Source organism: Chlamydomonas reinhardtii, chromosome 6, assembly GCF_000002595.2.
Source record: "Chlamydomonas reinhardtii strain CC-503 cw92 mt+ chromosome 6, whole genome shotgun sequence".
Taxonomy (NCBI): domain Eukaryota; kingdom Viridiplantae; phylum Chlorophyta; class Chlorophyceae; order Chlamydomonadales; family Chlamydomonadaceae; genus Chlamydomonas; species Chlamydomonas reinhardtii.
The window spans coordinates 5,597,227-5,618,749 of NC_057009.1; the positions used below are offsets into that span (position 1 = coordinate 5,597,227).

At 67.0% G+C, this 21,523-nt stretch overlaps 4 protein-coding genes across 5 annotated transcripts; all 4 read right to left on the reverse strand.

The window, feature by feature from the left end:
- Window positions 1-3: 3 nt before the first annotated feature.
- Window positions 4-11,879, reverse strand: CHLRE_06g285700v5 (uncharacterized protein). Its single transcript, XM_043063338.1, has 18 exons — window positions 11,757-11,879; window positions 11,537-11,669; window positions 10,978-11,200; window positions 10,722-10,795; window positions 10,342-10,473; window positions 9,992-10,089; window positions 8,914-9,008; window positions 8,413-8,528; window positions 5,889-8,186; window positions 5,547-5,711; window positions 4,990-5,353; window positions 4,749-4,855; window positions 4,210-4,318; window positions 3,062-3,909; window positions 2,828-2,895; window positions 2,252-2,369; window positions 1,579-2,000; window positions 4-1,409 (listed from the first exon to the last, which is right to left on the reverse strand). Exons 1-18 carry the CDS (start codon window positions 11,795-11,797, stop codon window positions 110-112), a joined length of 6,711 nt encoding a protein of 2,236 aa, XP_042924044.1. The 5' UTR covers window positions 11,798-11,879; the 3' UTR covers window positions 4-109.
- A 46-nt stretch (window positions 11,880-11,925) lies between these two features.
- Window positions 11,926-15,039, reverse strand: CHLRE_06g285750v5 (uncharacterized protein). The gene is made up of 7 exons (XM_043063339.1): window positions 14,847-15,039; window positions 14,338-14,673; window positions 13,886-14,056; window positions 13,516-13,620; window positions 12,910-13,296; window positions 12,667-12,742; window positions 11,926-12,442 (listed from the first exon to the last, which is right to left on the reverse strand). The coding sequence occupies exons 1-7, from the start codon at window positions 15,012-15,014 to the stop codon at window positions 12,369-12,371; spliced, it is 1,317 nt and encodes a 438-aa protein (XP_042924045.1). The 5' UTR covers window positions 15,015-15,039; the 3' UTR covers window positions 11,926-12,368.
- A 54-nt stretch (window positions 15,040-15,093) lies between these two features.
- CHLRE_06g285800v5 (uncharacterized protein) lies at window positions 15,094-18,369 on the reverse strand. Its single transcript, XM_043063340.1, has 7 exons — window positions 18,240-18,369; window positions 17,676-17,963; window positions 17,369-17,539; window positions 16,842-16,946; window positions 16,263-16,667; window positions 15,978-16,053; window positions 15,094-15,825 (listed from the first exon to the last, which is right to left on the reverse strand). The coding sequence occupies exons 1-7, from the start codon at window positions 18,333-18,335 to the stop codon at window positions 15,752-15,754; spliced, it is 1,215 nt and encodes a 404-aa protein (XP_042924046.1). The 5' UTR covers window positions 18,336-18,369; the 3' UTR covers window positions 15,094-15,751.
- Window positions 18,370-18,423: 54 nt separating this feature from the next.
- Window positions 18,424-21,489, reverse strand: CHLRE_06g285850v5 (uncharacterized protein). Of its 2 annotated transcripts, none has more exons than XM_043063342.1 (6): window positions 21,129-21,489; window positions 20,883-20,935; window positions 20,592-20,683; window positions 20,118-20,350; window positions 19,648-19,863; window positions 18,424-19,491 (listed from the first exon to the last, which is right to left on the reverse strand). In XM_043063342.1, exons 1-6 carry the CDS (start codon window positions 21,403-21,405, stop codon window positions 18,842-18,844), a joined length of 1,521 nt encoding a protein of 506 aa, XP_042924047.1. In that variant the 5' UTR covers window positions 21,406-21,489; the 3' UTR covers window positions 18,424-18,841. The 2 variants fall into 2 exon arrangements, with proteins under 2 accessions (XP_042924047.1, XP_042924048.1); XM_043063341.1 differs by having other exon boundaries at window positions 20,883-20,938.
- Window positions 21,490-21,523: the final 34 nt, after the last annotated feature.

The window sequence follows — 21,523 nt, forward strand, 5'->3', positions numbered from 1 at the left end:
CCACAGGCCCAGACCGTTCTGCATGGGCAAACCGGCCTTCCTCATCAATGCAGTACTCTCAGCAATCAACGGATGTATGGCCTCCGCCTCCTCCATTGCACGCTTCCCCTTAATACCTCGGCACGTCACCGGTGCCTGCAGTGCCAACGTCATCCTCAGGCAGTGGCGTGCCGGGTGGCGTGGGCGTCCGCACCGCGGCGTGCTGCTGCTGTTGCTGCTGCGCCACCGCCGCCCGCTCACCCGCATGCACCACCGGCCCCAGCACCGCAGACCCAACCACGGACCCCACCGCCCCCAAGCCGCGGATGCCGGCGCCGCCAACGCCGCCCGCCAGCCACGCCGCGCCCCGCGCCGCGCCGCGCACCCAGCCAAACGGCCCGCCGCCCCCTCGGCGAGGCGCAGCCGCACTCGCACCGGCGCCCACCGCGCCACCCGAACCCGCATGCACCGCAACGCCCCCCGGCCCCGCCCCCAGTACCCCATCGCCTCCCTCCGCCATCACTTGCTGCCAGTACGCCGCCGCTGCCGCCGCGGCCTCGGCATCCGTCGGCTCCGCCACCCCTGCAAACCACTCATCACCGCTGGCGCCCGCACCCTCGCCAAGGGCTGACAGGCCACCGCCCACCGAGCCCGCCCGCGAGGCGGCGGCCCCCTGCAGCAGCAGCGCACTGCCACCGCCCGCCCCCAACAGCCCCAGCTCGCCGCGACCTGCCTCGCCCGGCTCACTGCTGCCAGCCACCGACCAGCCAATGTGGCCAAGATGCGGGTGGCCGTGGTGGTGGTGGTGGTGGTGGTGGTGGATGGGCGGGCGGTGGTGCAGGCCACCGGCCTCCTCCTCCCCATCTCCTTCCTCCTCCTCCTCGCCGCCCGTCGCCCCGTCCTGCTCGCTGCTCGCGTCCTCGCCCTCCCCAGTCTCGCCCTCCTCGCCCTCCTCCTCTGCCTCGTCGTCCCCCTGCTCGTGCTCCTCCTCATCGCTCGCATGTGACATGCCGTCCAGGGGCGTGAGGGCGCCCGCGCTGCTGCCCAGGATGGACGAGGTGCGGCGGAACACGTGCATCGCACCCGAAGCCGCCAGCGCCGCCGCCGTTAGCGAGGGTGGCGGCGGCGGCGGCGCCAGCAGCGGCGGCGGGGTGCCGGTGCCGCCGCTGGCCGCTGCCGGCGGGAAGGCGCTGACGGAGCGGCTGTGGGCGGAGGTGGCGCCGGCGGTGCCAGCAGCAATGTACCCCGGCGTGGCAGCGGCGCCGCCAGCAGGGGTGCTGCAAGCGGAGGGAAGCGGAGGCCGCGGCGGGCGGCCTGACGGCGGGCCGCCGCGGCCAACAGAGGCGGCGACGGCGGCCAGGGGCGATGGCTCGGCTGTCCGCGGCGTGACCGAGGCGGAGGGCGGCGTGATGCGCGGCGGCAGCGGCGACCTGCGCGAACAGGAGCACAACAATAACATGAGCAAGATGAGCACTTCCGCGCACCCGGTTTGTGTGCGCCTGTGTGTGGGCGCAGTAACCCTGCGCGTCTGAAGCTCTGTGCCCTGGCTGTCGAGTCGCAAACAAAAGGTTGGGTCCACACCCGCACGCCTATTCCCACCTGATGGCGACGCCGCCTGGTGTGAGAGCGCCCGCAGACACGGTGCGCTGGTGCCAGGGTGGCGCCGTGCCAGCCGCCGCACCCGCACCCGCCGGCTGCTGCCCCTGCCCTTGCGCAGCGTGTCCACTGCCACTTGCCGTCACGCCCCGGGTCGTCGTGCCAGCCACCGGCATCGACACAGCGCTACCCAGCACAACCCCCTTGCCTCCTGGCGCCGCCGCCGCGCCGGCCGCAAGCGAGGGCATGGGGACGGTGGGTATGGGCATGGAGGGCAGCGGCGTGGCGGGCGCCGTGCCGGCCGGCGGCGTGACCACGAATGGCCTCATGGATGAGTCGGGGCTGTCGATGGAGAGCAGCAGCTTGCCCATGCGCACGTCCACACAGGCCGGGTACACCATGGCGCGAGACAGGCCGTTGGTCACCTGCGGGCAGGGCAGGGCACAGCCAAGTAAGCACAGGCGACCGGGCCCGTGTGAGGCAGGTTGTGTGGCGAGGTGGTGTGGGTTCGCAGGACCCCGAGGCGGGGGAGGGGGCCACAGCGCCGCACACACAGCGGTACTCGGAAACCATGACACGTGAGGCCGCGCCAGCTGCACCGGGAGCGTGCCGGCCTGCAGCCTTCTTTGCTACGCCCGTGTGTGCCACACGGGCAGAGTGTGCCGGCCGGACCCACCTTGGTTCGCACCCAGGCGCTCAGCCGGCCCGTCACCAGCCCCGCCAACCGCCTGTTGCCCACCACCGGCGTCACGCTGAACTCCATCTTGGGCGGCTCCGCGAAGCTCAGCCACAGCCTGTGCGCAGAGGCGCGCACCGCACCGCACCGTACCGTTTGTGTGTGTATTGTGTGTTTGTTTTAAAAGCCACAAGGAAAACGTCGCGCAAAGAAAATGTATGCGATGCAGCAAAGTGAGTGAGTGTGTGTGTGTATATATGTGTGTGTGTGTGTGTGTGACAGGGGCGGCCCAGCAACCGAGGAATGAACGTGGCGTCGGGCTGCGAGGCGGAGGGGGGGGGGCGGCGACACGCATCGAAGTGGGGGAGCAGCGGGGGGCAACGCCACATGGCCTGGAGGCCCGGGCGGGAGCTGGGGCGCTGCGGAGCCACGTCGCACGGCGACGCGCACATGTGTATGGAAGCTTCATCCGCGTGTCCGCCTTACATTTCATGGGCCTCGTGCAGGCAAGCCCCACTCCCCACGCCTACTCGCACGCCCACCCTTGCTCACACGCCCACACCCACGCCCTCGCACCTGTCGCTGGGAGGCGGCGCCAGCCACAGCAGCAGCGTGGCCTCAAAGTGCGTCACCTCCAGCCGCACCTGCACGCACAAGGGAGTGCGGTGGGCAGCGGGTGGCTAGCAGCGGCGTTGTGCTTCTGCTTTCTCTGTTCTCGTATCACGCCACGGTGCTAATTTTACCCCTCACTCCTCAGTGCATCCTGTACCGCTTTTACAACCATGTTTGCAACCCCCCGGTGCTCCTCACCTCCACGGGTGTGCCAGACAGCGAGCCGGCGATGTTCGACGCCAGCGCCTGCCCCGTCTTGCGCAGCAGCGAGAAGAACGGCACGAAGTTCCACCACGTCCGCCCGCCGCCCTCCTTCTCCTTCTCCCGGTCGGCCTTCTCCTTGTCTTTTTCACCCTGCGCCTTGTCGGCCTTGTTACCGTCACTGCCGGATGCGCCTTTGGAGGTCTCAACGCTGCCCTTGCCGTCCTCCTGCTTCCCGGCAGCCGCGGCACCGGCGCCGCCGCCGCTTACGGCAGCTGCCGCTGCATCCTCCGCACCAGCGGCCGGAGCGTCTGACCCTGTGGCGTCTGCCGGCTGCGGCGCCGCCGCCACGTGGGTCGTGGAGCGCTGCGCCTCGCCCTCAACTGCTGCGCCCGTGGCGGGGACAGCCCCCGCTCCCTGTGCCGGTGCTGCGGCTGCCACCCCAGGGCCGCTGTGCTGCCCAGCCCCACCCGACTTCGCAGCTGCCTCGGCGCCGCGGCTGCTGCCGCTGCTGGCATCGGCGCCTGCCGGCTGCCCTGCCTGCGACGCCGCTTTGTCCTGCTGCTGCTGCTGCTGCTGCTGCTGCTGCTGCGACTGCTGCTGCGACTGCTGCTGCGACTGCTGCTGCGACTGCTGCTGCTGTGGCTGCTGCTGCGACTGCTGCTGCTGCTCGCCGCCCTGCCTGGGATCCGGCTCGCGCTCTGGCCCGCCGGGTCTCTCCTGCGGCACGCCGTGCTGGTCGAAGTCTATCTTGGTGGTCACCTTGGCAGTGGCGGCGCCCACCCACACCACGTGCAGCGCCAGCTGGGGCCATGTGGCGCCCTCGGGTGCGCAGTTGAAGGGGCCTGCGGAGGCCGGGGCACAGGGCGCGCGTGCATGGGGTGCGGGTGGGCGTGTGGGGCGCATCCACGTACTGGAGCATACCTCGTGCGGGCTTCGCTCCCGCCTTCCCCGACGGCGTGCCCTTGCCCATGCCCGTACCCGCAAAACCCCGGCCCCCTTCCCTTCCCTTCCCTTCCCTTCCCTTCCATTCCCTGCTCGCGCCCCGTGTGGCTTTGTCCCGCCTGGCCATGTCCTACACGCCCCCGCCCCCTCTCATTCGCCCCGCCCCGCCCCCTCTCACCCGCCCCGCCTCCCTCTCTCACCCGACACGGCCCGCATGTCCCTCAGCTGCGGCGCGCTGCACCCCAGGTCGAAGCCCTCCAGCACCAGGCGGTGCAGGAAGCCCGGCAGCCGGGCCGCGTCCAGCTTGGACTGCGGGGCCGGGAGGTGTGTGTGGGGGGGGGGGTTACATTCATGATTAATTAAGAAGTGAAGTCGTAGGCAGGTAGGGGAGGGTGAGGGGGGCGGGGGCGCGTGGGGCGGGCGGTGAGTGGGCGGGTGGGTGGGCGACGGGGGGCTGGCAAGTTGGGGGTTGCGTGTCGGGGGTCGCAGTGGCAGCTCAGCAGCGGCAGCTCGGCAGCGGCGGGTCAGGCAGTTGGTGTGAGCGGGGGAAGCAGCGGACCGGCCCGGGCGGCATGACGCTGCTGAAGATGTACGGCAGTAGCAGCCGCAGCCGTAGCTTGCCGGTGGGCCTGGGTAGCAACTTTTCTTGCAGACACGCACTCGCACATCCACATACAGGCCTGCATGCTCCCTTCCCTTGGCCTCTCTAGCACACATGCATACACGCACGGGCCCGCACCTGAATGAGTCGCTGTAACATGCCCGCAAAGCCGCGCCGCCGCAGCAGCTCGAAGCCGATGCGCACCAGCACCGCGTTGAGGCCGTGAAGCCCAGCCACCAGCGCGCCTGAGGCATGGGGGCGGCGGGGATGGGCGTGAGGCCCGGGCAAACACGGCAGGCAACAGCGTGCGTGCTTGCGTGGGTGAAACTTGCATGGGCAGAACGGTGTTGGTGCTGCCACACTATGTCCCCAGACGCACCTGGTGCCGGCGCGGTGGGTGCTGCCACACTCGGAATGATCGGTGGCGGTGGTGGTGCGGGCTCGGCAGCCGCAGCAGCGGCCTTGGCAGCGGCGGCGTAGCCCGCACTGCCCTCCACCGCTTGGGGCTCGCCTGCCGCGCCCGCTTCCGATACGCTAGCGCTCTGGTGCCTGTGGTGCTGGGGGTGGTGGCTGCTGCTGCCTTCGGATGGCGGCGGCTGGGTGGCGGCATGGCGCAGGGGGGACGCGGGTGGCGGCACGACAGGGCTGGCGGGTGCTGAGCCGTCCGCAGCCGCGGCAGCTGCCGCTGCTGCCAGGTCTTGCAGGGAGCGGGCGGCTTGCAAGGAGCGAGCCCGCTCCTTAGCCTGCGCTTGCACAGGGGTGGACACGACACAACACGTCACGTGAGTTTGCTTTGCTGCAGTCAGCCCAAAGCAAAAGGTAGCTCAAAAAGACCACGAAAAAGGACCAGTGCCCCACAGTGTTGCTAAACCACCTGCATAAGCAACGCAAAGCATGGAGTACCCTGCACATGCAAGAGTTCATCCCCACAATTACCTGCCGCGCCCTGGCCTCCTCCTCAAGTCGGCGCTGCTGCGCCTCCGCCTTGGCCCGCTCTCGTGCCGCGCGCTCCGCGGCCCTGCGTGCCTCCTCCGCCGCCCGCTCAGCTGCCTTGCGTGCCTCCTCCGCCGCCCGGGTAGCTGCCCTCACCCTCTCCTTCTCCTGCGGTCGCGACGTTGCGTTATGCCAAGCACCGGGCATTCCAGGGCGCTCGCCTGATCGCCTCCTCCTTGCCAGTCAAACAGAACGGACGCCAAAGCACCCTTGCCCCTGCCCTGCCCCTGACACCGCAGCCACCTGCCAGTTACCACTGCCAGCCCAAACTGCCAAAGTGCGCACCTGCTTGGCTCTGTCCTGCTCCTCCTTCTGCAGCCGCTTCAGGTCTTGCTTGCTGAGGTTACGCGGCATACCGCCGCTATCCCTCGGCTCTATGGGCGTAGGGTGGCCGCCGCCACCACCAATGCCGCCCGCAGCCGCGGCTGCACCCTCAAGCGACGAAACCGACTGAGCGTGTCGCGCCTGCGCCGCGCCGCCGCTGGCAGAGGCGCTGGCGGCGCTGGCGGAGTGGGCGTGGTGGTGGCGCCGGCTGGCGCTGAGGTGTTGATCCAGGCTACGGCGCATGGATGACATGGCAGAGCTGTCGCCTGCAGCAGCTGCCGCGGCAGCCTCAGATCCCGCCGCTGCTTCTGCTGCTGTGTCCCACGTGCCAGTGCCAGCAATGGCGTCGGCTGCTGCTCCAACCACAGCCCCAGCCGCAGCCGCAGCCCCTGCCGCGGCGGCGGCGGCAACTAGGTTAGGCATGCTGCCGCCGTGGCGCAGAGACTGTTGCGCCAGGAGCGAAGGCGGCGGCGCCGCCGCCAGCCCCGAAGCCGCGAGCGGCGTCGGTGACGCCGGCAGCACAGGTAGCGGCAGCAGCGGCCGCAGCAGGGGCCCGCTGTCGCCGTCGATGATGGCGGGTGTATATGCGGGCGACCCAATGGCACCGAGCAGCGGTGAGTGCCCGCCGTCGCCGCCGCCGCCGTCGCGCTCGTGTGCCGTCCGCACTGTGTCCGCCTCCGCCGCCGCAGCCACAGCCGCCACCGCGGCCGCCGCCGCATCCGCGGCAGCTCCCACAGCAGCGCCCGCCGCATCCGCGGCAGCGGCCGCTGCCGCCGCAGGCGTGCTGCTTGCCGGTGTCGCTGGCTTTGTCTCCGTCACCGCACTCGCTTTTGCTGGCGGCGTGTGGGCGTCAAATCCAGACCAAGTCGTGAAGCTCGCAGCCTCGACGCTGCCGCCACTGGCGCTGCCGTGCCCCGGCCCCGGGCCCAGCGGCGGCCGCTCTCCCCGCTCCGGCCCCTCCGCTGCGCCTTCCGGACGCACCGCTGCGCCCGCACTGCCCTCATCACCCAGGCCAGCGGCGGGCGCGAAGGCCGACGGCATCGCGTCCTGGGCCACACCCGAGGTGCTGACGCTGCCGTGCGACGGCAGGCCGGCGGCAGCCGCCGGGCTGCCGGCAGCCCGGTGCTTGTGGCCGTGCTGACCGGCGCCCTCCGCCGCCACCTCAGCCGCCGCCGCCGCCGCCGCGTCAGCCGCCGCCGCGTCCAGCTCCGGGAGCTCCGCGTCCTCGGCCAGGGACGGCAGCAGCGGCAGCGGCGGCCCGGCCGCGGCGGCGGCCGCCGCCGCCTTCACGTCCGCCGCCGCCGGTGGGGCCGCGCTGGACCCCGCCGCTGCGATGGCAGCGGCGGCGGCCGCCGCGGCCTGCACGACGGCGGCAGTGTCGAGGTCGTCGTTGTCTGGGTCAGAGGCGCCCCCCGCGCCGCCGCTGCCCCCACCCACGCTCCCGCCCTCCGGCTCTGCCCCCTCCTCGCCTGCCTCATCAATGGCGCCGTCAGTGCCGCCGCCAGCGCTGCGGCGACTGTGCCGGCGCGCCAGCGCCGCCACCAGGGCCGCCGCCGCCGGTCCGGCGGGCGTGCCTGGCGTGAACGGCACACTCACCCTGAAGATGTCTGATACAGCGCTATGCTCCGGTCCGCCGCCTCCTGCCGCGCTGCTAGTGCTGCTGCCATCTGCGGCTACGCTGAGCCGCAGCTGCCGGCGGCTACCGCCCGTGCTGGGCGGCGTTGCGGCGGCGCCAAGGGCCGGCAGGTCGGCAGCTGAGCCGCCGAGCGGCGACGCCGCGGGGCTCAGGCCGCCGGCCTGTGCGCCAGACACGGACACCTCACGGGACGCCGCCTCGCTGCCCGCCTGCTTCTGCTTGTCGCTGTTGTTCCGGCGGCCGAAGCGCGACAGGATGAAGCCGAACGGGTTGCGCCCGCGCGGCCGCGGCGGCTCTGCAGCCTTGTCTGCACCCTGCCCCTGCCCCTGCTGCGCCTGCAGCGCCTGCTGCCCCTGCTGCTGCACCGCCGCTTTACGCAGGTCTTTGGAAGTGCTGCGCGCGGAGGGCGGCGGCGTGGCGGCTGCGGAGGCAGGGCCGCTCCTGCCACCGCGGCTCCCCCTGCCGCCGGCTGGCTCACTGGAGGCCTGGCTGGAGAGGGCTGCGGCGCCCGACCCGTGTGAGTGTTGGAGGTCGGGCAGGTGGGGGCGGTGCAGTAGGTGGTGGATGAGGGGCACACGCGGCGGGGCCGGCGGCGGCGGGGGCTGCGGTGGAGGTGCCACAATCTGCGGTGGCGGTGGCGTGGGGAAGGCCGGTGGTAACATCATTGGTTAGCAGTACCACCAGATGCAGGCGGCCCTGCTGCACTCGCACCCATGCATGGCCTCCGCAGCTGCCCACACGCCTCATCCTCCTCACACGCGACCGCCCCGCCCCTCACTCCCCGCCCCCCGCCCCCCTCACTCCCCGCCCCCCGCCTCCCTCCCTCCCCGCCACCCCCGCCTCCCTCACCCCCAGTGCCGCCATGTGGTTGCAGTACTCTGCGTACAGCGCCTGTGTGGCGGCCAGCAGGCTGGAGGGGTCGGCGGCGGCACGCAGCGCGGCGTACCACTGCTCCTTGGAGCTGCCTGAGGGGGTTCGGGGGGGGGGGGGCGAGGGGAGGGGCAGCGGGTGTGTGGGGGGGGGGGTAGCCATCCATGGGATGGTGTGTATCAAATATGAAGTGAGGGGGGGGGCTCCCAGGCGTGAAGTGGTGAAGGCACAGGTCGCAGGCGTGGGAGAGGCAGCCGAGGGCAGAGCTGTTGGGTCCAGCTGATAGCACTGGGTGGCCGTGTGGTGGCTGTGCCGTGTGGTGGCTGTGCCGGAACCCACTGCTGCACCGGTGCCTGTGCCGCAGGCTGCCATACCCCCAGCAGCCCAGGCAGGCAGGCCGCCGCTTGTCGTCTACGCCCCTCTTGCTGTTAGTGCTCTCTCATGGGACTGGCGCAAGCGACCCCCAGCCCAGCTCCTCACCCGACTCGGCGAACAGGTACAGGGTGGTCTCGCCGTGTCCCAGCACGCGGGTGGGGTGGCTCAGCTGGATGGGCACCCGCTTGCCCCAGGGCGACCTGCCGGGATGGAGGGGAGAGGAGGAGGGAGGTGGAGGATGAGGATGGAGGAGACAGGCACGCAGCGCGGACTGAGCGGGATTGGCACCTTGTCCGGACGCCGCAGGCCACCGCGAACAACGCGTCCGGCATGCCGACGCATGTCTCAGCTGACAACCAGCGACACACAGACACACACACACACACACACACACACACACACACACACACACACACACACACACACACACACACACACACACACACACACACACACACCAGCATGCGCCCATGCCGTCCCCCGCCTGTTTACTTGCTCGTGGTCGCCCACCCTCCGTCTCTTTCCTAAATCGCGCAACCCCTAGTATAGTTAAATGGGCTGGGACTGGGCTGCGTGTTTGCTCTTGCTCGTCGTGCGCCGCCGCGCTAACATGTTCCTTCGCTCTTGTTCGTGACACTCCCCTGCTGCCGCCCTGTGCTCTGTTGTTTTCTTATTCGCTCGTAGGTGAGACTTTCATCGAGGATTGGGCGGGAGCTTGGACTTAGCGGCCAGGAGTAGCGACGCGGAGCTAGGAATTGTAGGAGTGCCTGGGCCTCACGGTACCGTGAGCACATGCATGGGTTTGCACCCTTGAGAGCGTGTGGACACTAATCCCCCCTCGAGGTTAGAGTAGCGGGGGTTGCGCGATTTCCGGTTGGTAAGACCGGCGGCTCACCGCAGCAGGTATGCGAGGTAACTTCAGGTAACATCCGTAAACCGTCGCTTTGCTGCATCGCATACACTGTCTTTGCGCAACGTTTTCCTTGTGCTCTTTAACACACCAGCGCCTCGAGGATGGCACCCCTACTGTACTACTCTTCCGTGCCCCCCTCCCTAAGAAATGGCGAACAATCCCTCTCGACCCGCCCCGCCTCGCCCCCACCTTCCTCACTGCTCAGACTACGCTTCCCCCCTGCATCAATCCTTGCAACTCCCCACCCCCACCCCCACCCCCACTACTCACATCCTGGGGTGCTGCTCCCTCAGCAGGTCGATGGTGACTCCCTCCAGGTCCACCAGCAGGTAGCCGTGGCCGCCGTCGGTGGCGCCGCCCTGGCCGCCCTACGCGCGTGCATGTGCATGTGACGTGCATGTCAAGGGGTGTGGCGTTGTCAGCAGGCTCAAGTTGGCGCAAGTTCATGCACGTGTAAGTGTGCGCACTGCGTTTCGTATGCATGCGGGCAGCGGGAGGCGCAAGTGAGCATGGTGCTGGGGTCAGGATGCCAGGCACACCCACCTTGTGTCCAAACACCACCCGCCGCATCTACCAGCTCCTGCAGGCCCCATGCGCGGCCGCAGCCACGCCCTACTCACCCGGCCCGTGTACGCGCGCTCCAGAGGCAGGAGCACCAGGGCTGGCGCGCTGCCGCTGCCGCCGCCCCCCGGGCTGTTGGGTCCGGCCGGGATGAGTGTGGCGGCAAACTTGCGGCCGATGGCGGCAGGGCCCTGGAGAGCAGACACGAGGCAGGCACTAACATATGCAGTCCGCACGGCAGGAAGCGAGGATGCAAGGGAAGGGACGGGCGCTGTACCATATCGCGGTCTCACCGGTCACGCGCATGGCGCCCAGGCTCCAGCTAGCCACGCCTGCCCCTGCCACGCCCCACGCTTCCCCCAGTCGGCGCCTTCACCTCCCGCCCATCCTGCCCGCCAGCCCGCCAGCCCCCCCAACCCGCACATGGCAGCTCGCGCACCTGTGTGGGCGGGGGCCACTCCCGCAGTGTGGCGGCGGCGTCCCACAGCGTGGCCGGCACCATCCACACCGGGCCTGGCGTGGCAGCACGTGTGCAGGGATGGGGGCGGGGGCCACGTGGGCAGGGCACATGGACGGGTGGCCTGGAGAGCGAGCGAACGCCCCTGGGGTTGCGGCTGGCTAGCCAGCTCCTGGCACTCAAACAATCCACACAGCAAAACCAATCAAGCCGGAAGCCGGAAGCAGCAATCACGCACCCGAGAAAGTGCCCTTCTGCACCGCCGCGGGGTGGGTCGACACCAATTGCTGGTAGCCGCCGTCGCTGTCCACCGCGCCCTTGCCGCGGCGGCCGCGGATCAGGAAGGGTCGCCCGCGCGCCAGGCGGCCAGGGCGCCCGCGCCGCGCGCCGCCAGGCTCCTGCAGCTCCTCGCCGTCGGGCCCGCGGCGCACACGGCGTGTGAGGAAAAGGAAGGAACACACCTGCGGCGTGACGGCGTCCGTACGGTACGGAACGGTAGGTGTGTCCGTGTGCGACGGGTGGGGGGCGGAGGCGTGAAGAGTTTGGGGAGCGACGTGCAGCGCGTGCGGGTGGCCAGTGGGGCACAGACACACGTGTCGGTGCGATGCTGCTGGAGGCATGAGGTGCCAAGGAGCCCACCGGTGTGGTTGGACTCCCTGTGCGCACCCTTGGGTGGTCAGGCCGATGACCCACGACTGAAAGGCTACGTGCAGAGGCCACGGAACGTGCCGGGTTCCGGGCTGTCGGAAGAGCTTGCTCGCCCTTTTCAACGCTTTGAAAGACACCGCAGGCCTTACCACTGCTATGACGATCCACAGCACCGCGAAGGCCGCGCCACTGAGAAACATCACCAGTGGCGCCCTCCAAAAGCCCTCGCGAGGCAGCAGGACTTGCCGAACAGTCCGCAAGATGTAGAGAAGACATGCTATGCTGCATGTGTCAAACGATGTGCGGGTTAGCCAGTCGGCAAAACAAGTCGAGTCAGCGGGACATGGTCAGCAGTTTTAGCGGGCCGACCTAAATAGCCACTGAAAAATTTCCTCGGCCAGTCTCCTCATGGTGCCTTGGTGGTCGGTAACAGGCCTGGTGCGGCCAAAAAAGGGCCCTATGTCTGCTTGCACTCGAGGCCGCACACCCCTCGGGTTCTCAGGTGGCGGCCTGTGTGACTACTGTATCAAGAAGAAATGTAAGTGTACAGTAATTGCAGCACCGTTGGCCCTAAAACTGCACGGGACCGGCATTTGCTCGACACGACACGTCGAAACCCCCACGCCCGGCACCCCTCCGCTCACGGTCCTGCAGTGCTCCTGTAGTCCAGTCCTCCAGTCCTCAAATCATCCTCCACTATGTACCAGTCCTGATAGACACAGCTATCAAGGTATGCAATGCTCGGCACTCGCTCCACAGGACGTGACTGGCCATGACAGCGCAACGACGTCGCCAAACCCCGCCACACCAGCCGCACCAAAGGCGGCAGCGACAGCAGACACGTCAACGCACAGTTCACAGCGATAAGCCATTCACGCCAGCGACTACGACAAGCATATGGTTAAGCGAGCATCGTATAAAAAGAAATCATGCCGCTCCATGGCGCATTGACACAGTCTTGTACAGCCGGTGCCTCGGCGTTCACGCCTGCTTCTGTCCGCCCGAGCCGCCTTGTCGCGCCAGCTCCTCCACTGCCGTGAGCACCGACAGGGCATCTGCATGACCAGCAGCCAGAGCTTCAAAAGCATGCATTGTTCATGGCTGGGCCGTGAAGGCGGGACACGGTTTGTAACAGAGCCCCGCGTCATGGGTCTACGGCATTGCTGCGCCGGTCCCAGGGCCCATTATTGCACTTCGGTACACACACGCATACATTGAAGCACACAGCCACACACACACACACACACACACACACACACACACACACATACACACACACCCGGAAAGAAGGGGTGTGACAGCACGGCGACGCGCTTCATCTGCACCTCGTCAAACACGCCGTTGGTCAGAAAGTCCTGCATGCAGGCGGCGGCCGGGGGCACGAGCAGGAGGGAGGTCACCCTCAGCAATGCGGTTGTGTTCATGTGCGCGCAGGACGTTGCCTAAATGCCAAAGCGTTCTTTCTTTGGGAGAGATAAAGTCTCCAAGGCGTCGCATGCACCCTCGGCGAGGTTCCACCCACCCGTATAACGCCCAGCACAGTGCCTTCAGCGCCAACGTTCCGCTGCAGCGACTCCGCCGCGCTCATGAACTCCAGTGTCATGTCGATGCTGCGACTGCCGCTGCTACAGCCGTTCGCGCTGTCACCGGCGCTGGCTACGCCGCCTGGGCTCCAGCCCGCAAGCCGCCCCGGCACCTGATGCGTAGGCTGGCCGGTCTCCGCCACAGCGGCAGCAGCAGTGGCGGCATTACGTTGCCCCTCTGCCAGCGCCAATGCCGCCGACATCTGGTGCGCGAGACTTTTTCGCTCCTGTAGCGCTGGGCCCACGCGCTCCCGGTACAGGTCTAGTGCACCCAGGCAAGCCGCCTTCTGTTCCGCTGTCATGTGCAGGCCCCGCACCACCGCAGCCTGCATCGCCACGGGTGGCACGGACAAGCACGCGTCACGCGGAACACGCAATGCGCAATGCGCATGGCACACGACACCGCCTGCGGACCGACCTCATGTACACGCGGCGTTCGGCCCATCCACGCACCCTGCGCCCCCGAACCGCTCGTGTGCATGCGACGCCCATCCTTGGGCCGGCTCTTGCGGCCTCAGCCGTGCATGTGCGAAGCCAGTGCTCACCCAGTGCTGCGGCGGCGGGTCCTCCAGGCGCCCCGTGTCCAGGTTGCGGCGCGCGACGTCAATCAGAAGGCTGGGCTGCTCGCGCCACATGGCCCGGAGCAGCGGCTGTGGGGCCACACACACAGGGGCGCGGTACGTGGGGGCGCGGGAATTCACAGCACGCGTATATGACCGTGAGGCGAGGGCGCGCGTGCCTGGACTGTCGGCACAATGCTATGGAGTAGCAAAAGTAACAGCAACTGCATTCGCATTAGGATCAACATTAGCACTAGAGCCAGCATTGTAACACCGCGGCCAGGTGCCTGGCTTGCGAACTCCGGCGCTTCTTGGCTGGAACCGTATTGTACGGTGGCGGTGTGCTGTGACTCACCAAGTTCCGGTCCTTGAGCTGCATCAGCTTCAGGGCTGGGGTGGGGTCGTGCGGCCGCGCGTCATGCCCCGCCAGCAGCAGCGCCCCCTCCCGCACGTCCTGGTTCCACACGTCTATGAATCGCTGCAGCAAGGCGTCGGCGCTCTCTCGCGGTTGCGGGTGCAGGCACGCCTGCATCACGATATAGTAATAACAAGGGCATGGGTTCACGGCAGGAAGGGCTATGGAGAGGGGAAGCGTATGGTATGACAATGGATAGCAGTATGTTTGTCGTCCGTTAGGTCGGTTCAGAAAAGCGTGGGCGGCTGGCTCCACTGCTTCTGCGCATCTTTCGTCTGCATGCGCCCATTGCAACTAAACACTGCGCTGTGCGAGTAGATTCTGGTTCTCTGACTTTATATGTGCGTGCCCGAGTTGTCGCGCACCCCCTCAATGTGTTCTTAGGAGCTCACCAAGCTCGTTTGGTGTGCGCTGGCGCCAGGCCCGCTGGTCCCAGCCGTCGCCCAATCCAGCGGTCCTGCCCCCTGATGGGCCCGCCCTTCCGCCGTCACGCCGACAGCCACGGAGCTGCCCGCGCCCCCGCTCCCGCCTTCGCCGCTGCCCCCGCCTCCTGGCGATCGCCCCATGTCCACAGACGATGCGTCACTGTCGCTGGGTGCGAGCTCCGTGATGGCAGGCCGCTGCCGCGCAGCAGGCGGTGCGGCGCGGGCGCCAATGGAAGGCTGTGCCGCCTCCGACTGCAGCATCTGAATAATCTGATCGCGCAAAGGCAGGACCGTCTCCAGAAGCTGCGGGCGGCATAGCGCGCCGCCCGGAATGCGGCGGGTGCAGGTGAGAGGGCGAGGGAAGGACGTGCGAGGTGCAGGTGGCGCATTTGACGTGCAACCACTACACGACGCTATTTCTCGGTAAACTACTACACATCTACAATCAGTCAATGCGCCCCGCAAACGGCGCTCGCCTTGAGGCGTTGGCGCAGGCGAACAGACTCGGCCTCCGCACGCTGCAGCTCCTCTGCCTTGCGCTGTAGCTGGTCTTGCATCTCGTTCAAATCCATCTCAATTCGGCGCCCCCGTGTCTTTTTCTTTTGGGGGTCATTCCTCATCATTTGAATGCTGTCGCCGCTCATGCCTTCGAATGAGCCTTCGCGGAACATCATATCTAAAAAGAGAGACATAATGGGCGTACTATACGTGGCCTGTGACAGGAGTCATATCAGAGGGCGTGTTCCAACGTTCATCAAAGCATGATTACGGCATGTGAGCACGGCCCAAACCCACGCCCTGCTTGTCGGCAGCTGCCCTCAATCTGCGCCCTTCGTAAAACACTGTATCGACTCGAATTTCTCTAACCGCCACCTCGCCCAGCGCCGGCACACGAGCGTAGGCCTCGAACGAGACATTTCACAGCCATGCCATCAGGTGAACTTGACCTGCACGATCACACATTTGACGCCTTGTCCCAGACTCCCACGGTTAGTTCAGGTGACCCAGAAGTCAGCTACTTGACACCTCCAAAAGATTTGCACTTCCTGGCATTCAGTACCCTAGTGCGTAGTTCTGCCATACGACTTCAGTTCCGTCAGTGCAAGGCTGCAAGCAGGTCCCACAGTGCAATTTAGCTATGCCAGTGCGGGATAAATGGGCACACCGCCGCACCGCCTTACAAAAGCGACGACACTGCCATTCGAAGACATACGACACAGACAACCGTAAGCCCAATCTTGAATGCATGCCAAATCGTCGTTGCGCACTGGCGCACCACAGCTTCCGCTGCTGCGTTTGCGCTTTTGCACATCAGCAGTATCATCCTACGCAGTATCAAGTAAACACCGCTTCCCTTATGCTTGCGGCACTCACGCAACCCTCACGTCTGCTGCGGCCCGCCCCCACCACCTTGCTGCTCCATATCCTCCACCGCTGTCAGCACTGCCAAGATGTCTGCGCGGCATGGTGCAGTGCGATGTGGGGAGTGATCAGGCCGGCGCACACGGCAAGCCCACGCCAGGTCGCCGACACCGCGAGAACAGCAACAGCAGCAGCAACAGTAACAAGATAGGTCGATTCGGTTCGGGCTCACTCGCTCCGCTCACCTGGGAAGAAGGGGTGCGACAGCACGCTCATGCGCTTCATCTGCACCACGCCAAACACGCCAGCGCCGAGAAAGTCCTGCACATGGAGGGAGCATCCGAGAGAGCAGGAAGAGCAGGTTAGGAGCTGGCGATATGAACGAGCAGGGGACGAGAAGGGAACGAGCGGGGAACGAGCAGGGAAAACTGTGCTGTGCCGGTGGACGTGCATGCGCAGTTGCAGGCGCCCCTCACGGCGGACACTCTCGTGCGCAGTGCTGCCTCCCTCTCTGCTTGCCCAACACTCACGTACACTACACCCATGCAGTGGGTCTCGGTAGCAACGTTCCGCTGCAGCGACTGCGCCGCGCTCATGAACTCCAACGTCACGTCCTTGCCGCCGCTGCTACAGCCACCGCCGCCGCTGCTGCTACAGCCGCTCGCGCTGTCATTGGCGCCAGGTACGCCGTCTGGGCTCCAGCCCCCAAGCCGCCCCAGCACCTGATGCGTGGGCTGGCCGGTCTCTGCCCCAACGGCAGCAGCAGTGGCGGCATTGCGTTGCCCCTCTGCCTGCGCCAGTGCCGCCGACATCTGGTGCGCGAGACTTTTCCGCTCCTGTAGCGCTGGGCCCATTCGCTCCCGGTACAGGTCTAGTGCGGCCACACAAGCCGCCCGCTGCTCCGGCGTCGGCCGCAGGCCCCGCACCACGGCAGCCTGCACACACACCGTATGCAATAACCCCACGCACACCGTATCAGCCTTCGTTAAGGTTCATATGTGAAGCAAGCAGTCCATACCATTGCCTTGCACAGCACGGCTCTTGCGGAACACGGCCCGCGCGCTGCGCAGCTGCCCCACGCATCCGCCCGCCCTCCCTGTCGCCCTCACCCAGTGCCCGGGCGGCGGGTCCTCCAGGCGCCCCGTGTCCATGTTGCGGCGGCACACGTCCTTCAGCAGGCTGGGGTAGTGTCGCCACATGGCGCACAGGAGCGGCTGCGGGGAGGGGGATTTACATTCATGATTAGGTAAGGAAGTGGTAGACGGTAGACCATCTTGCATCACAACATCAAGCGTTAGGGGAGGGGGATTGTAAATACCAGCCCAAACTAAACCAAACCCAATGCAATAGAGCGAGGAGGAGAGCGTGGCCGATGCTTGACAACGGAGTGGCACGCGACAATAGTCCGGGGAAGGAGGCGCGGGCCGGCTTATGACGTGCGGTCACATGTGATGCATAGGAGCACGTGTCGCCAGGCACCCTACAAGAGACGCTAGAGGCCCAGTCAGCTAGAGGCACGAGCCATGCACTGACTGCTGAGTACAATGCTGCAGCTGTTCAGGGCCTTGAGGCCAGGCGCTTGAGGCTGGCATACAGGAGTCCGCGGTGTGAGCGCAGCGCGGCAGGGAGGACGCACCCAGTTCTCGTCTTGCAGCTGCCCCAGCTTCATGGCTGGGGTGGGGTCGTGCGGCCTCACGTCGTGCGCGGCCAGCAGCAGCGCCGCCTCCCGTACGTCCCGGTTCCATATGGCCATGAAGCGCTGCATGATCTCGCCCGCGCCCCCGTGCGGAGGAGCCTGCAGCGGCACCTGCACCGCAGTGACGTGCCGGGTCCGGCAGAACGTGAGTTCGTCTGTAAGGGCCCGGACCCCGGCCCTACTCAAACAGAACATCCCGTGCGCCCGGCAAAGGTTGGCATGTGTGAAACCCACGCAGCGAACTCACCAGGACCACTTGCCCTCGCTCGTCCAGGAGATAGCGCCCCTCCGCCGACACGCTGATAGCTACGGAGCTGCCCGCGCCCCCGCTCCCGCCCTCGCCGCTGCCCCCGCCTCCTGGCGAAAACCCCATGTCCACAGACGATGCGTCACTGTCGCTGGGCGCGAGCTCCGTGATGGTGAGCCGCTGCCGCGCAGCAGGCGGTGCGGTGGCGGCACCGTTCGAGGGATGTGCCGCTTCCGACTGAAGCAGCCGAATCTGCTGCTCGCGCACAGGCAGTATCGTCTCGAGAAGCTGCGGGCGACATGCAGCACGAACACGGCTAGTTGAGGAGGAAGGGGTGTCGAGGGGTCCAAGAACGTGCAACGTGCACGCGCGTGACGCGGCGTTAGCCTTGACACGGGCTGAGTTTGGATGCGACTCAGTACCCGAACTCTTGCGAGGCCGCGCCGGCGAGTGCAAACCACTCCCTACCCATGGCGAAGCCCTGTCCCCGCGTGCTGCTCGTGGAACTCAGATTTCAATCATTAGAATGTACCAGTTATTTTGCACTCAGCCTAGCAAGCGCACCTTGAGGCGCTGACGCAGGCGAAGGGACTCGGCTTCCGCGCGTTGCAGCTCCTCCGCCTTCCGCTGCAGCTGTTCTTGCAATTCGTTCAACTCCATCTCAACCCGGCGCACACGTTTCTTCTTATGAGGGCCTGCCTGACAATTTTGCTCCGTTTGCAAGTGTTCCGTGCTTACGCACGGTAACGATATCAAATTCATAGACATGATTTACGCTCGATTTTGCTTGTTTCAAAATATCAGGGTTCACATACCGCCGCGACTACAAACTTGACTCTGGTACGCCTCATCCGACCAGGTGGTCACCCGTCACCCTACACCGCCCGTGTTGCTACGAGCCCTGCGCCGTAGCCTGCCGGTCATCCCTGCGCGGATCCCCTTCACAAGCCTGCGTCCCCGTCCTTCCTAGCCTCCGCCTACAAGCTTGCACTCCGCCTAGTGCCTCATCTGCCAACACATCCGCGCGCCATCCCTTCACACACCCTATGACAGCGCCCCATCACCCTTCACAGTTCACACCCATCCCGTCACCCGCTGCATCACCCGCACTCACCACGCGCACTCACCACCCGCAGCCATCACCCGTAACCATGACCCCTTACGGCCTACGCCCCGTACTTGGGCGCGCGCGCCACCTTGTAAGCCACCTCCGGCAGCAGCCTCTCCAGCTGCACGCACCCCAGCCCGCCCGCCGCCAGCGCGTCGCGGTAGCTCAGCCGCTCGGCCCGGTCCCGCCGCACCACCCCCGGCAGCCGCCGCACCACCAGCAGCGGCGCCGCCAGATCCACGCCACAACCGCCGGGCCCCGTCAGACGCTCCAGACCCAGAAACTCAAAGCTCTGAAGCGGGCGGGACACGAGCGGGAAGGAGGCAGCGTCGCGGGCGGCAGAGGCAGCGGCTGCGCCGCTGCCCAGTCCGCCGGCGGCGACGTCGGAGTCGAGCGTGGCGTCCAGGATGGCCAGGCCGCCGGCGGCGGTGTTGGCGCCGGAGGCGGCGGCGGCGGCGGCGCTGACGGAGGCGGCGGCGGCCGCCAGCGCCGCGCCAGCGCTGCGGCCGAGCTGGGCCGGGTTGTGCGGCGTGAGCACGGCGGCGGCGGGGTCGATGGGCGGCGCAGCGGCGCCGCCAGGTAGCAGCAGCGCGGCTGGCGGCGCGGCGGTGGCGGAGGATGCGAGCTGCTGTCCCGCTGCGGCGGCGGCGGGCATGGGCCGGCCTGAGGGACTGACCACCAGGGTCAGCAGTGTGCGCTCCCGAATCTCTGTGGGAGGTCGGGGGAATGAAACGGCACATGAGTCAGACATGCATGAAATAGAGTGACAGAGCTGGCCACTGCCCAGACGCCCGCTAGCTCTGAGAGCTCTCCATTGCAGCTAGGCATCACGGCCGCTGTGCGCCCGGCCCCTGTCCCGCGCACCTCTGATCCCCAGCAACGCCTTCACCAGCGCGTCCAGCCACTCCAGCGCCTCGCCTGCAGCCTCCCAGCGCGCCTCCGCCGCCGCACCGGCATCGCCACCCGCCCCTGCCGCTGCCCCTGCTTCTGTCCCTGCCCCTTCCGCCGCCGCCGCCACCAGGTCTTCCAGGTCGACATGCAGCAGCAACAGGTCGCGGCCGCTGCTGCCCTCCGCCGCGCCTGCCAGGGCGCACAACGATGCAGGGCCCGGCGGACCAAGTCACGGAGCGCGCAGCAGGCTCGCAGCGCTTGAGACAAACATGTCAGATTCGGGACAACGAATTATCCACAAGCCACAGCTGCTAATACCGCGTAAACCGCTGCTTTCACCGAGAGTGAGGTAGCTACATCCTACACCAATACACCATACAACCATGTACGGGTACAGTCGAAGGGTCACTGACCCACCAGTCACGCCCTCGCCCACCACTCACCCAGCTCCTCTGCCATGGCCGCCGCGAACGGCACCGCCTCCGGCAGCGCAAGCGGCGCAGGCCTCTTGGCCGCCGTCGCCTCATGCCCGCCCGCTGCGCCTGCCCCTGCCCCTACTTCCGCTGCTGCGCTCCGCCCCAGGCACAGGCGCTGCGGCACGGCCATGCCCAGGCGCCGGGCCAGGGCGCGGGCGGGCGCGCTGGTGGACGCCAGCGCCGCCTGCATGCCCTTGTACCTGTGCGTACGTGTGTGTGCGTGTGTGCGTGTGTGTGCGTGTGCGTGCGTTCGTATGTGCAGGAGCAATGCCAAGCGCGCACCCGAGTGTGTGTGAGCGTGATCGCATCCACACAGTGATCGCCACATAGTTCTCCACCATTTCCTTTGAGATCACACACACGCGGACAAGTACCCCCTCTCCTTGGTTTGCTAAACACACACACACACACACACACCCCACTCCTCAGCCGTAGCCGCACCTGGATGCCAGGCTGGGCAGGCTGGAGCTGCCGGCTTCCGCCTCCACCGCCTCCTGGTCCTCCGCCGCGGTGGGCGGCTGCCGCGCCACTTCCTGCGGTGTCCCCGGGGCAGCGGGGGTGGACCTCTCAGTCACGTGGCAACCAACACAGCGACCGCACTTCACTCGTATGCCATGGCTACCCCACATCCCAAGTCCACCCCAACACAGGACATGCGTGCCGGCTGCAAACTGTCCGCGCGGCCTCAGTTTGACGCCGTGCGAAGCCCCGACCAGCCCAGCTCGGCCTCACCGGGTACACCCCAAGCAGCTGCGACAGCTCCGAGATGGCGGGGGTGAGGCCCGCTGCTGCGACAGCAGGGCGAGAGCGAGTGTGGTGGCGGTGATGGTGATGCCGGAAAGCGGCCAGGGCAAGCGCGACGGCCCGACGCGTAGTATACCATTGCTGGGCGACTCATGTGAGGGCTGCCCGGCTGCGCCCCACCACTGCAACGCCCCCGCCCCCCGCCCCAAGGCCAGGGTAGAACGGCGTTGTTACCGCTGTGGTCGCCGCCTCCCCGTGTCGCCAGGAGGCCGAGGTTGCCCTCGCGGACCAGAAGGTTGCAGTGGGGGAGCGTGTGCACGTCCAGGTTTGTGCTGCCGTCGGCCGCGAGCAGCATCCCGGTCACAAATATCAGCAATGCCTTCGGTGGGGGTTCTTGACGAGCTACCGCAGTGGCTGCATCGAGCTGCTCGGGCGTGAGCGTGGACTCGGCGGGCCGGTCCGCGCAATCGAAGCAATCGCAATAAACAATCCGCTGTCTGAGTCTCGGCATGGCTCCCCTCAAAATTTAAGCCCTTTGCACTGGCTAATGTCGTCGCGGAACAAAGTGAGACCGAGCTACGTACGCACCTACAGTTGCATCAAGTGTGTGAACTATAACAACAAGCGGA

Coding starts and splice junctions, on each gene's coding strand:
- CHLRE_06g285700v5 (XM_043063338.1), bottom strand. CDS start 11,797: ATGAGGAGACTGGCCGAGGAAATTTTTCAGTGGCTATTTAG. Junction 8,187..8,412: donor ACCACATGGCGGCACTGGGG/GTGAGGGAGGCG, acceptor CCGCCACCGCAG/ATTGTGGCACCTCCACCGCA. Junction 5,712..5,888: donor AGCAGGACAGAGCCAAGCAG/GTGCGCACTTTG, acceptor TCGCGACCGCAG/GAGAAGGAGAGGGTGAGGGC.
- CHLRE_06g285750v5 (XM_043063339.1), bottom strand. CDS start 15,014: ATGAGCGGCGACAGCATTCAAATGATGAGGAATGACCCCCAAAAGAAA. Junction 14,057..14,337: donor GCGCACACCAAACGAGCTTG/GTGAGCTCCTAA, acceptor ATCGTGATGCAG/GCGTGCCTGCACCCGCAACC. Junction 13,621..13,885: donor AGCTCAAGGACCGGAACTTG/GTGAGTCACAGC, acceptor GTGGCCCCACAG/CCGCTGCTCCGGGCCATGTG.
- CHLRE_06g285800v5 (XM_043063340.1), bottom strand. CDS start 18,335: ATGGAGTTGAACGAATTGCAAGAACAGCTGCAGCGGAAGGCGGAGGAG. Junction 16,947..17,368: donor AGCTGCAAGACGAGAACTGG/GTGCGTCCTCCC, acceptor CCCTCCCCGCAG/CCGCTCCTGTGCGCCATGTG. Junction 15,826..15,977: donor GTCGCACCCCTTCTTCCCAG/GTGAGCGGAGCG, acceptor CATGCCGCGCAG/ACATCTTGGCAGTGCTGACA.
- CHLRE_06g285850v5 (XM_043063341.1), bottom strand. CDS start 21,405: ATGCCGAGACTCAGACAGCGGATTGTTTATTGCGATTGCTTCGATTGC. Junction 20,939..21,128: donor GGGAGGCGGCGACCACAGCG/GTAACAACGCCG, acceptor CTGCTGTCGCAG/CAGCGGGCCTCACCCCCGCC. Junction 20,351..20,591: donor CTGCCCAGCCTGGCATCCAG/GTGCGGCTACGG, acceptor ACGTACGCACAG/GTACAAGGGCATGCAGGCGG.